At 46.4% G+C, this 16292-nt stretch overlaps 1 protein-coding gene across 1 annotated transcript in view; it reads right to left on the reverse strand.

Annotated features, from left to right (window-relative positions):
- Positions 1-16292, reverse strand: part of LOC147718246 (nicotinamide N-methyltransferase-like) — a 119147-nt gene that overhangs the window by 57721 nt on the left and 45134 nt on the right. The window contains exon 2 of the mRNA XM_086966654.1: positions 12133-12340. Coding sequence (XP_086822780.1) covers positions 12133-12340 — 208 coding nt within the window. The remainder of the gene's footprint in view (positions 1-12132; positions 12341-16292) is intronic.

Below are 16292 nucleotides of genomic sequence, written 5' to 3' on the forward strand. Positions count from 1 at the left end.
CAGATACTCAACCCTCTGGCACGCAATCCTTTAACGTGGTGGTTTTCAGCCCTGATGAAGTTGCTGAAAACAGGCTGGCAAAGAAACATGTTGGTCTTTCGTGTTTAAAAGTGGGCCATATAAATGCTTTTCTTTTAACCTGAGGACACTCACAGCATCACATAAAGTATGCTCTGCATGTGAGTGGTACCCCATTTTAATTGTGAGAATAATACTACTCTTTTCATGGTGGGGGACCAGTGGGTACTGAGCGAACTAGTATTCTCAGTAGTGTTTGCCACATTTTTTGATTTATTCTTTGTACATCTTTCCTTATTTCCCACCTCTAAGGAATTTCAGTACACACCATCTCTTATTCAGTTTGGTCATGGAAGCAACCTATGATGATAACGTGGGCATACTGGCGAGTATCATCCAGCAGCTCCTTGGGTGTGCCTCTTAATCAGGTGCTTTCTGGCCTTTTCTCAGATTTTTTCTGTTACACACATGTATATGGCCGCGATACCCGCCACGCCCTCTCAACACACTCCCCAAGGATGGGAAACCGGAAACCATTCTGAACTTTTGGAAGACGGGAGGGAGTGACCCTCCCGGCCGTATTTATTAAAATATGAAACAAAAAATAAAACATTAAAATAACAGTTTCATATTATGTACAATTTCATTACCACATTGCGATGTTTGGCTAACCTTAACATATTCTCTAATACAAAGGTTCTCCTAGCCGAACTAACATCCTACAAAACATTAACTTGAAATTTTGAAATTGTACATCCTAACGTTTAAGGGCCAACGGCAAGGTCGTAACCGGTGTCAAGATCCCTAAACCCGAAATATCCCCCTCACTTGTGAGGGGCGACCGCACAGAGGTGTACCTCAAGTGCAACTACCAATTTCCCTTGACTTGACGGGGGCCCCAATAAACTCGACGCCACTTAAAGGTCGTTCGAGGACTCGTGTGAGGTATCTAGAAGGTAGCGTAGACCCCCTCCCAAACCCCACACAACTTACCACATCTGCCGTCGCAGATATCCTGGCCCCGGGAAATTCCCCAGGAGGGGGCTGTAGCCCCTCCTACCCAGGAAGGGGCCTTGACCGCCTTTCCTTTCCTTTCGGCGTCCCATCCTTAGAAGGGACCGCCTACCCGTTGAGGGGCCAATGGCCACCTCCCTCGAGCGCTCCCATCCGTAATGGGTGACGCCCACTCATAGGGATCTACCAATTAGTGCTCACCGATCATGACCTTACCGCCCGACCAAAAATAAATACGACAATTTAACTAAATTACTCAATTACAAAACAACCATAAACCATTTCACGTATGATTACTGATCAATACTTAGTGCAGAATTACTTTATTTGAAAAACATATTGTAGCTGACCATTCTTTATTGCATACTAAGAATAACACGACAATCACCACAACCTGCAAGAAATAGAATTACCATATCAAAACTTTATTCAAAACAACTGGCTGTCCTCAGGGGCTGGTGGGTGGGTTCAAAATTGGCTCTTCGTTCCGTCTCGAGCTCACGTGCAGCGAGGGGGTGCAGCTTCAGAGCACAGGAACAAGAGGATGCGTTCTTGGCTTGTTGCTCCTTTTATCCGTCTTCAGGGCGGGCGTAAACCCGCCCCTGCCTGCCCTTAGGGCATGGCCAGCCGCGTCAGTGTCTAGGCCAGCCCACTCGAGGGCGGGAAACAGCGCGCCCCGGCTACGCCGCTTCGGGCATACCAGCCGAGGCTCGCCTCCCGCCCAAAAATGGCTTCCCGGGGGGCTCGTGGTACTCGGCCATACGTTCGGGGGGACCGAATGGTCGCCCCTTTCCATATGGCCGCGATACCCGCCACCCCCTCTCAACACACTCCCCAAGGATGGGAAACCGGAAACCATTCTGAACTTTTGGAAGACGGGAGGGAGTGACCCTCCCGGCCGTATTTATTAAAATATGAAACAAAAATAAAACATTAAAATAACAGTTTCATATTATGTACAATTTCATTACCACATTGCGATGTTTGGCTAACCTTAACATATTCTCTAATACAAAGGTTCTCCTAGCCGAACTAACATCCTACAAAACATTAACTTGAAATTTTGAAATTGTACATCCTAACGTTTAAGGGCCAACGGCAAGGTCGTAACCGGTGTCAAGATCCCTAAACCCGAAATATCCCCCTCACTTGTGAGGGGCGACCGCACAGAGGTGTACCTCAAGTGCAACTACCAATTTCCCTTGACTTGACGGGGGCCCCAATAAACTCGACGCCACTTAAAGGTCGTTCGAGGACTCGTGTGAGGTATCTAGAAGGTAGCGTAGACCCCCTCCCAAACCCCACACAAATTACCACATCTGCCGTCGCAGACGTCCTGGCCCCGGGAAATTCCCCAGGAGGGGGCTGTGACCCCTCCTACCCAGGAAGGGGCCTTGACCGCCTTTCCTTTCCTTTCGGCGTCCCATCCTTAGAAGGGACCGCCTACCCGTTGAGGGGCCAATGGCCACCTCCCTCGAGCGCTCCCATCCGTAATGGGTGACGCCCACTCATAGGGATCTACCAATTAGTGCTCACCGATCATGACCTTTCCGCCACAGGCCGGATAGTTGACCGGCTATCCGGACCCCCCACAACACTCCTACCTAAAGGTCATGTCTTAAAGTCATTAAAGAAAGAACACGCGTCCAGGTTCGTGGGACAGGATGTTGTCTCTTGGCGTGGAACCAGTGGGTGTCACAATTACAATAAGGGGCGTTTTTTACCATGGGGAAGGCAAACTATGTACATACTTGTTTCAACATGTTAAATAAATATTGAGAAAAGTTCTATTGTGTGGAAACATTTCTGTTTGAAATAGTTTTAGGAAAGTTGCACGTAAGAAACACAGGTCTAGGACAGTGACAATGTTATGGGCTATTCATTCAAATATATATAGTCAAAATTATACATTTACTTCGTCAAGTGCACACATATATAGGAAGCTCTTAGATTAAAAGCATATAAACACAATCGTTTGGTCACAATATTTAAATTTTATTACATATTTACACAATATAAAAACATATTAAAAACATTTTTCATAAATATGATCACCACAATATTAAAAAGTCAAAGAATCAAGAGGTCGACGCGGCGTTTCGGCTTTTTTCTAGTATGCCTTCATCAGGACTGATTCTAAACAATTAAAATCATAAAACACAAAGTTACCAAACGAGTAGAATACATGAAAAGACATTTTTTCGCGAGCACTCATGTCCTAACCCCCTTAATCTAGGATGAACAGATTTTCTTGCTATATATGCACATTGTCAGTACATTCCCTTAAGCCTTTCTCTATTCTTGTGTTTTTCAAACAGTGCAATTTTTTATATATGTTAATTCTTTTATGACACAATGCTTTTGTTGTGTCATTATAAACAACAAAAGCATTGTGTCATAAAAGAATTAACATAATATTTATCAAGCATATGTATGTTGTTTATTTATTAAATAGAGCAACTTTGCGAATAATTCTGAGGCAAAGCAACGAGGTCCACATCACCAGAAAGGACTTCTGTTAGAACTATCAGTTCAAACCACATGGATAACTATATCCATTTGGATAAACAAGGTACGCACCTGATTTATGGGAGGTACTTCTTTTTTGGTAATGGCATCACTGGGGGTCCTCAATAACGGCGCTCTATGGTCCAAGGGAAAGGCAAAAACAGAGATAATAGGATATATAAAAAATTGCACTGTTTGAAAAACACAAGAATAGAGAAAGGCTTAAGGGAATGTACTGACAATGTGCATATATAGCAAGAAAATCTGTTCATCCTAGATTAAGGGGGTTAGGACATGAGTGCTCGCGAAAAAATGTCTTTTCATGTATTCTACTCGTTTGGTAACTTTGTGTTTTATGATTTTAATTGTTTAGAATCAGTCCTGATGAAGGCATACTAGAAAAAAGCCGAAACGCCGCGTCGACCTCTTGATTCTTTGACTTTTTAATATTGTGGTGATCATATTTATGAAAAATGTTTTTAATATGTTTTTATATTGTGTAAATATGTAATAAAATTTAAATATTGTGACCAAACGATTGTGTTTATATGCTTTTAATCTAAGAGCTTCCTATATATGTGTGCACTTGACGAAGTAAATGTATAATTTTGACTATATATATTTGAATGAATAGCCCATAACATTGTCACTGTCCTAGACCTGTGTTTCTTACGTGCAACTTTCCTAAAACTATTTCAAACAGAAATGTTTCCACACAATAGAACTTTTCTCAATATTTATTTAACATGTTGAAACAAGTATGTACATAGTTTGCCTTCCCCATGGTAAAAAACGCCCCTTATTGTAATTGTGACACCCACTGGTTCCACGCCAAGAGACAACATCCTGTCCCACGAACCTGGACGCGTGTTCTTTCTTTAATGACAATTTCCCCACCGTCCTCTACGTAGTAGAGTGGGGTCCTCCTTATTGCTTTCCATGTCTTAAAGTCCCCAGCCAAGCTATCAGGTCTCCTATGAGTAACTCGTTCCCCACCCGGGACAAATGAACACCATCACCCAAATACATACTGTCCCCTTTAATACAACCATGCGAAATAGAATGCAGTGTACTTGAACGGAACAATCGACTCACTTTATTATTAATCTTCCTTACTGAATGATTCAGAGCAGAAACTGAAAGAGCCCCCCGCCACACTTTTCGCGGTATCATATGGGACCATGCGATTGTGCACCCTGGAACTCTTCTCGCTAACCAACTTACAGTGGAAAGCATTGCCTCAAGAAGTAGTCGTCTACCAGTGGACACCAATTCGTTGCCCCCAAGATGTACTATGACTATAGCCGGCGGTGACCTCGTCCGCCCTAACAAACCCTCAAAAAATGACTGAAACTGGTCAATACAGAGCCCGCCCTTTCCGTAGAAGGACACACTGTACCCGTATTCCCCAGCCACGTGAATCATGTCACCTGCTTTGAATACGTCCGCGGACCGCCTCACGTATGAGTGGCCCACGACCCACACCTCCTTTTTCACAGCCGGTGATGTCTGACCGCTGACCCGGTGTTGGGTCGACTGCACAGTCCGCCCCGCCTCGTAGGCTTGCGCAACTGAAAACCAAAGAAAACAAGAAGCGTGAGTACATCATTACAGCTTCACAACATGTGCAACCGCACATACCTTTTATAACAGTTCGAGGACCAACGCCCCACACGTTTAACTTGTTCGACATTCAGACCCCTGGCTGTAGCCTCTGTAGCAGCCCCTATCCGAAAGGAATGGGTCCCAAACTCGCCGGGGTTCAAGCCCGCAGCGGAGATTGACATCGCAAGCACCCGCTGAAACTGAAACCTCGTCAGTGGGGTGGTGTCAGCGTGTCGCAACAATGTCCCCCCCATGATGCCACCCTTTGCGCTAAATATTCTTCTACGCAACTTACCGGGCACATGGAGGACCCGGGAATCCTTTGTATGATTATGCAGTCCCCCATCGCACCCTGGTCGGTCTTGGACCTGACAAACGAGATGGACATTGTCTCCCCTCTGACCTGAACGTGCTCTCGGCACAGTCCCCCCGTCACATCCCGCTTGTTCCTCGCCACTAGTTCGCTTAACCGCATAGCCCCATGGAATGCCAGCGCAAAAGCGGCTTGGAATAACACTGTTTCATACTGGGATGAACACGTTGAAGGGAGTACAGATAATAACTGGGCCAGCCTATGCAGACCTATTGGGCACCTTACATCTATTCTGCGACCCTCAAGGCGTTGCCACCCACGTAGCGCTTTTTGTACAACGAAAGATGCTGTCGGGTCCTGGATCCCATAAGCCCTAGCCACAAAGGAAATGGCTGCCCGATGCCTCTGGGCAGTAGCCACAGATTTGCCTGCCTGATGTAAAGACAGCAGGAAATTTACTACCCACTCCTCCTGGCCCCAAAGCTCCCCTCCAGCAGTCCCCAAAAAGGCCAAATAGGAATGGAACGCCCCTTCATATGCCTTCCTTGTCCTGGGTGCTAAACTCTCTCCCACGAGGTTTCGTAGTTCGGGGCACCGAGAGACCAGAGAGCTTCGGGAAAGGGTGCCGCCACCGGGTCCGCTGTGGGCAGAAAACCCCAGAAGGCCTGCATACGGAAACGAGAAAGCGCATCAGCCGCTTGGTTCATCACCCCCGGCACATGTCTTGCCTTAAATAGGACATTCAATTGCATACACAACAAGACAATTTCTTTCAGCAGCCTCAGGATCCATTTGCATCGTGCCGCCTGGCTATTGATACACTCAACCACGGTCATGTTATCAGACCAGAATACCACAGAGTGATCTCTAAACCCCTCAGGCCAAGTTTTCAGGGCCACCAGAATGGGGAACAGTTCAAGAAAAGCAATGTTACTCGTCAACCCATCCTCATGCCACCATGACGGCCATTTTTGAGCCGACCATTGTGTGCCAAAGATGGCACCAAAACCAATGCTCCCTGCCGAATCTGTCCACAGCCCCAGCTCCTCGGAGGACACCGCCGGTTTGTTCCAGACAACTCGACCATCGAAATCCGCCAGAAATGCCAACCAAATGCGCATGTCCTGGAGAACCTCGGCCGAGAGCCTCGTGCGATGGTGACCCTCCTTCAGGCCGACCATGGCCTGAGCGATCGAGCGGGAAAAGGGGCGGGCCATCGGTATTACTCTCAGGGCAAAATTCAGCTGTCCCACCAATTGTTGTAATTGCTGCAACTTAACCTTAGACTGACTAATACACGTCTCCAGGGATGCCCTGAACCTAAGCACTTTTTCTCTTGGTAAACGAAAACAACCCTCCTCCGAGTCGAGCTCGATCCCCAGAAACTCGAGGCAAGTCGAAGGACCCACCGTCTTACCGGGTGCCAATGGCACACCAAAATGGTTCATTAAGACACAAAATTCATTCAAAGCCTGACCACATTCCGGATCCCCGGCTGCCCCTAGAAACAAAAAGTCATCGAGATAATGCATAACCTGATGAAACCCCGTCTTCCTTGTGAAGACCCATTGCAGGAAACAACTGAACTGCTCGAAATAGGAACAAGATATAGAGCAACCCATTGGCATACATCTATCCATGTAATAGTGTCCCTGAAACGTGAAACCAAGAAGACGCTGATCGTCTGGATGTACCGGGAGCAACCGGAACGCTGACTCGATATCAGATTTCGCCATCAGCGCACCGGGCCCTAGGCGATTCAAAATGGCTACGGCCTCATCGAAAGATGCATACCGTACTGAACATACTGCCGGGTCTATCGCATCGTTTACGGAAAGACCACGTGGGGCTGATAAATTATGTATCAGCCGAAACTCACCCGGGTCCTTCTTGGGGACCACCCCTAAGGGGGAACAAACAAAGTTAGTAACCGGTGGCACATTAAACGGACCGGCGACTCGACCTCGAGCCACCTCTTTCCCAATCTTCTCCTGTACCACGGTCGTGTGCTGCAAGACTGATATTTGGTTTTTACATTTCGCTAAACCCTGAAACTCCCCCACTGGGATGCGGAAACCATATGAAAACCCGTTCCCCAACACCCCAGCGGAAGCGTGGTCCGGGTATTCGCTGAGCCAAGGAATCATTGCCATGGTATCAATCGGAGTAGGTAAAGGCGCCCCTCGGACTATTTCAGACCTGTTTGGCGCCTCCTCTACCCCCGTTATCACCCGTTTTGGCTCTGCACATGGACTCAGGATGGGACGCTTGCCCACACCCGCTACATTCGTGCCTAAATTTGCATGACCCCTGGGGCCTCGTACATTTACCCCTGTTAAAGTTCCAACAACTCCCCTTTTTACCTGTGGTGCCGTTCGGCCTGGACTGGTATTCGTTACTCGCGCCTGATCGAAAGGAGGTCCCAGAATATTGGCGGGAGGACTCCCCCACACTACTCCCTACTAATGGCAAATTCAACATACCAGTATCCGCCATTTTTGACCATGACACAGAATCGTAACAATCCCAAGTTAAGTTTTTATCATGTTCTTTCGCTTTTCTGAAAATATTATCGTAACAGAACCACTGATTGCCCCCATGTGACACGGAATACCCCATGATCCGTGACTGATAAATCGGCAATTCAGACAGTAATTTGGGCCTACGTTCGCCCAGGATGGATGTAAAAATCCCCCACGCCTTGCCCCAATTGCCAATGTTCTCATTTACCTTGAAGGCGGCCATCTTTGCGCGCCAGACACTCGGGTGCATGAGCTCCTTTTGGCTCTTAACATATTCCATCTCATAATGATCGGTAAGCAACGAGAAGATGTTTACATACTCATCTGCCCATATCTTCTCCTTAATAGCTAGAGGGACATGTTGACCCAACTTTTCCCTTCTTGACGGGGCAGACTCATCCCTCGCAATCGGCAATGGCCGCTTACCTGAACCGGAAGCTGTGTCTGCGGCTGAGCCTATCCCAGGTGGCTTTCCTCCTGCCGCGGCCGGCGTGATGACTGGCGATGCTGCCTTCGCCGCCTCCCTTGTTTCACGCAGTTGCCTCATCAAAAACCGTGCGTCGTCAGCCGTGGCGCCCTCGTTATTTTTACCCAACCACGCTGCTAATTGTGCTGCCAGCTCGGGTGGCATATCTTCCCCGGACACGGGGGTGACCACCACGGGAATCGGATTCCCCTCCGCCGGCACCGGAGTTGGCTCTTCGAGTGGGGTACAGGGAACCGGGATGTCCCCTCCAGCTGCTCCCCTTCTGGGCCTCTTGCCTTTTCCTCCCGGAGCTGCTCCAGCCAACGGACGTTTCGGTCCCTCTTCCCCATCTTTCTCCGCCATTCGCTTCTTTAGGTCGGTCACCTCTTTCATAAGAACACGCAGCATCTGGTCGGTAGTCATTCGCTTTCCAACTTTCTTAGGCATTCCCCAACAGAGTATCTGTAAGACAAACAAGAAAGATTACCACTTTCAAAATTGGCTCTTCGTTCCGTCTCGAGCTCACGTGCAGCGAGGGGGTGCAGCTTCAGAGCACAGGAACAAGAGGATGCGTTCTTGGCTTGTTGCTCCTTTTATCCGTCTTCAGGGCGGGCGTAAACCCGCCCCTGCCTGCCCTTAGGGCGTGGCCAGCTGCGTCAGTGTCTAGGCCAGCCCACTCGAGGGCGGGAAACAGCGCGCCCCGGCTACGCCGCTTCGGGCATACCAGCCGAGGCTCGCCTCCCCCCCAAAAATGGCTTCCCGGGGGGCTCGTGGTACTCGGCCATACGTTCGGGGGGACCGAATGGTCACCCCTTTCCATTTGAAGGTTTAAACAAAGACACTCCTATGTGTGTATGTTATGTGGTTATTGACGTTCTATTTAAATTGAATAGTTGGACCAACAGGTCACTGGCAGTAAGCTGTACCTGTGGAGAAGTCAAAAGTTGTTAAGAAACTCCCAGTGAGTCATAAAAATATAAGGACATTCGTTCTACAGAGGTCAGGTCCTGTGATGTTTATAAAGTATATTATGAGAACCAAGAATTATGCGGGGGCTCTTACTTCGTCACATTTTCTGAAAGCCAAAGAAACTTTATTTACAATAATCCCAATGTCTGGGGCAGCCAGTGAGTGCAGAAAATGTAAACCATTAACATATGTGTATATGTGCAGGGATGGATTTTCCGTAACCGCTTAACCGTGGCGCAAATTCTCCCGCAGTGCGGGAGAATATGTAAAAGGGCGGGGCTGCGTCAGCCAATGGTCCTGTGGAGCACCAGCCAGGTAGTGCTTGCGGTGGCCATTGGCCGACGCGAACACGGAAAGGGTTAATAATGGAAATAACAATGTTCTCCTTGTCATTTCATATACAGTGCAAAATAAGGTGAAGTGCATAGTGCTTTGACCCGTGAAATTGTCCCACGGACAAGGTACACACTTTTCAGCCAACCCACTTTTGCGTGGAAATACCAATAAAAAGTACACAATGCATAAACAAAATCTTGTTAAATAAAATCTGGTTTGCAAATTAGTAGTAAAAGTTAAATAGTATTGCTGCCGGGCAAAGGGAAACTGTACTGGGCCCTTGTTGTATTGTACAGGATGGAGCGAATTGTCCCTAAAAAATAATGACTCTACTATATATAATGGACTGTTTCCCGGGATATCATAATAATGCCCCAGTCCTATCTCATGATAAGCATCATTCACAAAGCAAAGCCATGGTAGTTTTTGGGTATGAGTCAAATTTTTGCATTCTGTGATTACTTCAAAAGAGAATGTTAACTCTTCTTAGCGCCACATCTTTTCCCATAGAAACAAGGGAGCACTAGATATGTGATCCTCTATAAACTCTAGACCCAGTTCCTGACGACATAGGCGGTTGGGCGCACTCCATAGGGTCAGTAAAAGCCTTTTAGTAAAAAAATATCCAGTGTTTGTAGCTGGCGGCTTGAGTGGGGTCCCCGGGCCCCTGCCCCATAGGTTGCAATTGAAAGCCATTTTGTTTTTTACACATTCATTCATTCCCTCACTGGCTTGTGGCCTAACCTGAGTGCAAAATGATATATCCCATCCATGGCCCTGTTTGAACGATGGGCTGCAACAAGTGGATCTCATTTCAACTGGTAGCTATATACATTCCCCAAATATATACAATTGTCTACTTTTCCTAGTTTTTTGTCTTGCACAACAAAGTTCCTGGTTCTTGTAGACTTAGAACCATTATATATGATTTGGTGAAGATAACTTTTAGGTTGAGTGAAAACATAAAATCTGTGAAAATATTGAGGGATTTCTGAAGGCTATTAGCTGTTGTAGTCAGAAGCACTGTGTCATCTGCAAAATCTAATAAAGGAACATAGTTGCCGTCAATTTTAGGGAAATCAAGCTCCCTACTTCCTTAAATGGCCATTAATATATATTAAAAACAAGAAGGGGACTAGGACACATCCTTGACGAACACACTCTGTTGATGTGATTGACTCAGTTTTTTCTCTGTGGGTGCCATATCTTATGGCGACCATAGTGTTAAGGTGCAACCTCTGGAGAAGGGATACCTACAGCAATACCTTTCACCTCGACCCACAATGTCTCCCGGTTAACTGTGTCAAAGGTGCTGGACATATCCATGAAGGCCAAGTGGATTGAACCCTTTCTGTCCTTCACGTAGTTGTTAATAATTACAGAGAGATTAAGGCATTGCTCAGTTGTGCCTAATCCCCTCATAAAACCATATTGTGTTCTAGACATGACTCCTACATTGGATTCCCAAGTCTCTAAATGGGCAGGAGGACTCTGCCCAGCACCTCAACCGTGGCATCAATGGGTACATTTGACCCATGTAGAGTTGGTTCTCTATACCTGTCAGCACCGTCCCATTTAATCACTATAACCTAATCGATGTGTGTAAATTCCACCTGAAAGCGCCTATAGCCTAGGAGTAATACCACCGTTCGAGTTTTTATAATATAGTTACATTGCAAAATTGCTATTTACATTGGGTAAGTAGAAAGCGACCTAATGTTTAGTAAATAGGTAGGGCACTTTATGTACATTTATGAGGAACAGCATACCACAATCCCTGTATTTAAATTACAAAATGGGATTTTTTTTCAAAGCTGTCCATGTTCCTTACAGGATGCTCTGCTACTGTTGTAAACAAAATCCCATTAAGGAGCATTATTAACAGGAGCAGGCACACCTACAAGATTCCTCAAGGGCTAACTTTTTAAACTTCTATTACCACAATTTCAGTCACAAACCAGTGATACATCTCATAGATAATGATAGGAAACAGAGGAGTTACCCATTCATGACTTCTCCTATTTGTGATTCAGAATGAGTTAGTGAACCTCTGTGCAATGGAATACGTCTTTACCGAATCACAAAGTGTGTTTAGTACATTGCAAAACACTTTACACACCAATTGATGTGGTGCATTTCAAGAAATGGTGAGAGACAGTTCATGCTTGCTCACTTACAGGCTCAAATATGGAAAACAGTTTTATAAGCAACATATACATTTCTAGAATCAACAATGGAAACCTTGCATGAACCTGCTGCTCACCTCTGGAAAATTGAAACTGATTTAAAGAAAGTAATCCTATATCCCTTGGTGCTGGGATTGCTGGCAAGGTTAACAAAGGTAGGCATTTGAAATACATCATCAGGGGCAGAATGCATACCTGTTGCCCTGATGCTCAAAAAGCATCATTAACACATGACTCCAATCCAAAACTCCAGGTTCATTTCTCCTCCACTTCTCAATCACCGTAACACACTGGTCAGTGGAGCCGCCAAGAATGATGTCTGAAAAATAGTCACAGGCTGGAAACGTCCAGTGGAAGAAAGGAGCATGGGACAGCTCGATCAGGAGCTCCCCTTTCACAGCACCTGGTATGACAAATTTACAGAAATGGATTAATAATTACAATTTTGAAGTAATTAAATGAAATTAACCTCTGCTCACCCCTGGGTAGCTTGGCACAGAGCAGTAAGGCTTAACTTTAGAGGCAACGTGTAACATATTTGTACAGCACTTCAAACAGTAGAACTATAAAAACACCACTCTTTAAGACACCTCACCTGGTGCGAAACTAGAGCTTAATACAATTATCAAAATAATACCACAATGAAAAATCCATTAGGTTGACCTTGGGTTATTATATTTTAAAGAATAAACTGAAATGTATTGCTTAGAAGAATAAACCGCAGAAAGGGGCTATCTGGTCGTGATTGAGCGGGACAAATACAAAACTTCTGGTCAACCATGACGGAGCCTGCACCAGATACTGGGACCAGGCTTTGCTTGCTGCAAAGTACCTTAATTGTGTCATCAACAGAGGAGAGATGGGAGAAGCACAGTGGTGATGTGACACACTCTTTCTGTATCAGCACATTACAATGTATATGTATCACTTGCAGTCAGGCCAAATAACTTACTGGCCTCATAATCAAATCTGTTGTGTGTCTCTACATGTGCGATCCCATTCTTAGACAAAAATACTGTATTTCACAAGTCAAAATTAATGTTACACATGGTATCTGTTGTCACAAACTATGTTTATATGTCTGTTAATAATGATGTCAATGACACATATTTCAGTAGAGCAAAGAGCAGCAAACCAGAAAGGCTGCTCCTAACCCGTGTTCCAAAAGTAGAGTTCTATTCATATATATACAATTTGTGTGCAGACACTACAGGGACTTGCTGCAAAGGAGTATAAACTAAATAGGTTACAAATAGTAGTATAAGGTGTAGAGATGCATCACAGCAATAACCCAAAGCATAGATATGATTCTTGTCTTTATTTTGCTTTCTTGTTTTACAGAGCATAATATGTGTTTAATGAAGACAAGCAACACATTTCATCCATGTAAATGGACTTCTTCTGGGAAAATATGATTGCAAATGAGAGAAATTCGCCAAATTGAAGCATTGCATTAAAGGTCCAAGAGAAAACCCACATCAGTGCACGTCCTCAATGTTTCAATTTCATGAGTTAGAAAGGTTATCTATTCCTGTGGTCGCGTTTGAGCAGCATGTATAAGCTCAAATATTATGGAGCGTGCAGGCATGGAAATAGGTACAATAATACATGTGTGAACACAAATTTTATCAAATCACCCAATACAACCTCTCCAATAACAACGAGTCAGAAAAACATGATCAGGCCGGCTCAGTGACCTATAACTGAAGCAACTTATTGACATACCATGGGTGTGGTGACACGTAACCAGCAGAAGAAATACCTCAGTGAGATTGGGAGACAAGGAAAGCCTTACAATGGATGATGAGTTTCCTCTCACACATAACCCAGACTGTCAACTGGGTCTCTTCTGTTCTGAGACCACAGAACTAACCAAAGGAGTACCTCAGGGATCATGTTGAGACAGGGTCCAGTTTTACCATATAAGAAATCCTGGGCCATCCTTGCCTTGCCAGCCAGCCTGAATCCCTCACATAGGCCCTGCCAGCCTGATCTGTAGGCCTTTGTTAAATTGATGAGAGTTCTGGGCCCATCGTCCTGAACGCAGCCGGCTCTAAGCCTCTGTGACCTGAAAACTCAAGCAGCTTCTCTCAGTGAAGCACCCTGGCCCACACCCCCACTGTCTTCGTGTGGTCAACATTCTCATGTGAGCCCAACAATCAGTCCTCTTTGTCACACCTTTTCTCACACCGCAAGAACACCGAACACAAAGTACTGACCGCAGGAAGACAACTGATCTTGAGAATGCAGAACTTCTCACAGAGTAGAGTACAGGGAAGTAAGTGCTGTGGCGAACAGGGTGTTGGCAAACAAGGGGTTATCCTATCTATTTTTTCATTTATTATCATTATGTTCTCACTAGCCCTATGCAACATAAGACATGCACTTAGCGTGAGACACTGCCCCCTGACCAGGTGAAGTTCCACCTTTTTCTGAATATTTATTTTAGTTCTCATAAAATGTACGCCTGTGGGTATTAGTGACATAAGTACAACTGACCATTTCTCCATTTAATTTCTGCTTTTAGGGTTATAAGTATGAAACCCACCGGTCAGTCCTCGGACTTTCACTCTGTCTTGTGCCACAGGTTGCAGACAGTATGTGGGTACTACCTAAGTGCTCTTGATTTTTTGATTGCTTTTTTTTATGATCCAATTCAGCTTGCCATATATTATATATGCCAAGCAGTCTTTAAATTGATGTTTTCAGGTTTTAAATTTAAGACTTATATTGCAATTGCAAAGCAGTTTTCCTTCTATTAAATGTGTGTTTTATTTAGCATCACAGCCAAAGTCTGGTTGGTATGTTGAGAGAATTATTTCTTAATTAAAGCTGAGTATTTCATATTGTATTTACAAATATGTCTTTGAGGGTTCATCTCATAGTGCTTGTCTGAAGTGTTTTTCATCTAAGAATTTCAAATGCTTTCTGAAAAAAAATTGAAGGCCATACAAAATGAGGCCTTCTGATAATGTGATTATATGTGAAAACAAAGTGATTTTTTTCTGTGTCCCGTTATCATTTCTTTGAATCGGTGCCTTAACACCTTCCCATGCTCATGATGAGCTCAGCTTGTCATGAGCCACGGTTCCCGTGTGCTCATGACAAGCTCAGCTCGTCACGGCCGTTAGAACCCTCACACACGGGGATAATTCCCCTGCTGTGTTGAGCGTTCTATTGAAATGGGCGTGGCCATGACGAGCTCAGCTCGTCATGAGCACACGAGAACCGTGGCTCATGACGAGCTGAGCTTGTCATGAGCACCGGGGCACTGTGCGTGCCACCCCTCCCCTCAGCACAGCAGGGGAATGTGCCCCGCAGCCACAGCCACAGCCTAAAGCGCCGCCACCGCCAAGAGAGTCACGCAGGGGAGAAAGAAGCTTCCCTTACCTTTGCCGCCACCGCCAAGAGTCAGTAAGACACCGGACTCCGCGCCGCCGCTCCGGGGGACTTCAACTCCCGGCAGGCCTCGCGGCGGCGCGTCTACAGTGACGGCAGACGTGCCAAGGAGAGCGCCAACGTGGGGATAAAGACACCGGAACCCCGGCAGAGCGGGGGAGACACAGCCTAAAGCGCCGCCACCGCCAAGAGAGTCACGCAGGGGAGAAAGAAGCTTCCCTTACCTTTGCCGCCACCGCCAAGAGTCAGTAAGACACCGGACTCCGCGCCGCCGCTCCGGGGGACTTCAACTCCCGCAGGCCTCGCGGTGGCGCGTCTACAGTGACGGCAGACGCGCCAAGGAGAGCGCCAACGCGGGGATAAAGACACCGGAACCCCGGCAGAGCGGGGGAGACACAGCCTAAAGCGCCGCCACCGCCAAGAGAGTCACACAGGGGAGAAAGAAGCTTCCCTTACCTTTGCCGCCACCGCCAAGAGTCAGTAAGACACCGGACTCCGCGCCACCGCTCCGGGGGACTTCAGCTCCCGGCAGGCCTCGCGGCGGCGCGTCTACAGTGACGGCAGACGCGCCAAGGAGAGCGCCAACGCGGGGATAAAGACACCGGAACCCCCGCGACGCGGGATGCGAGCGGGACGCCCGGGGCAAAGCCCGGGTAAAGGGCGGGCCCTCTACGGCCCTCATCGGCAGGAGGAGGCAGGGGCTGGGCCAGAAACCCTGCATAAGGCTCACGAGGCATCCTACTGTCCAAGTAAGACTGTATTGTTTATGATACATAATTCCCTGTGTGTTTGAGGAGTCTTTGCTATTCGTTATATTCATCAGTATGTCTAAAAAGGGATCTGCACCACCAGCTAACACAATGGAAAACTACATGGTGCAAACAGTGAAAAAAATTAACCTACAGAGGAGAGAATCCCTGGGTCTGAGTCAGTCACCTGACCTACACTGTTTGTCC

The sequence above is a fragment of the Lissotriton vulgaris genome, chromosome 4_1, assembly GCF_964263255.1.
Source record: "Lissotriton vulgaris chromosome 4_1, aLisVul1.2, whole genome shotgun sequence".
Classification (NCBI taxonomy): domain Eukaryota; kingdom Metazoa; phylum Chordata; class Amphibia; order Caudata; family Salamandridae; genus Lissotriton; species Lissotriton vulgaris.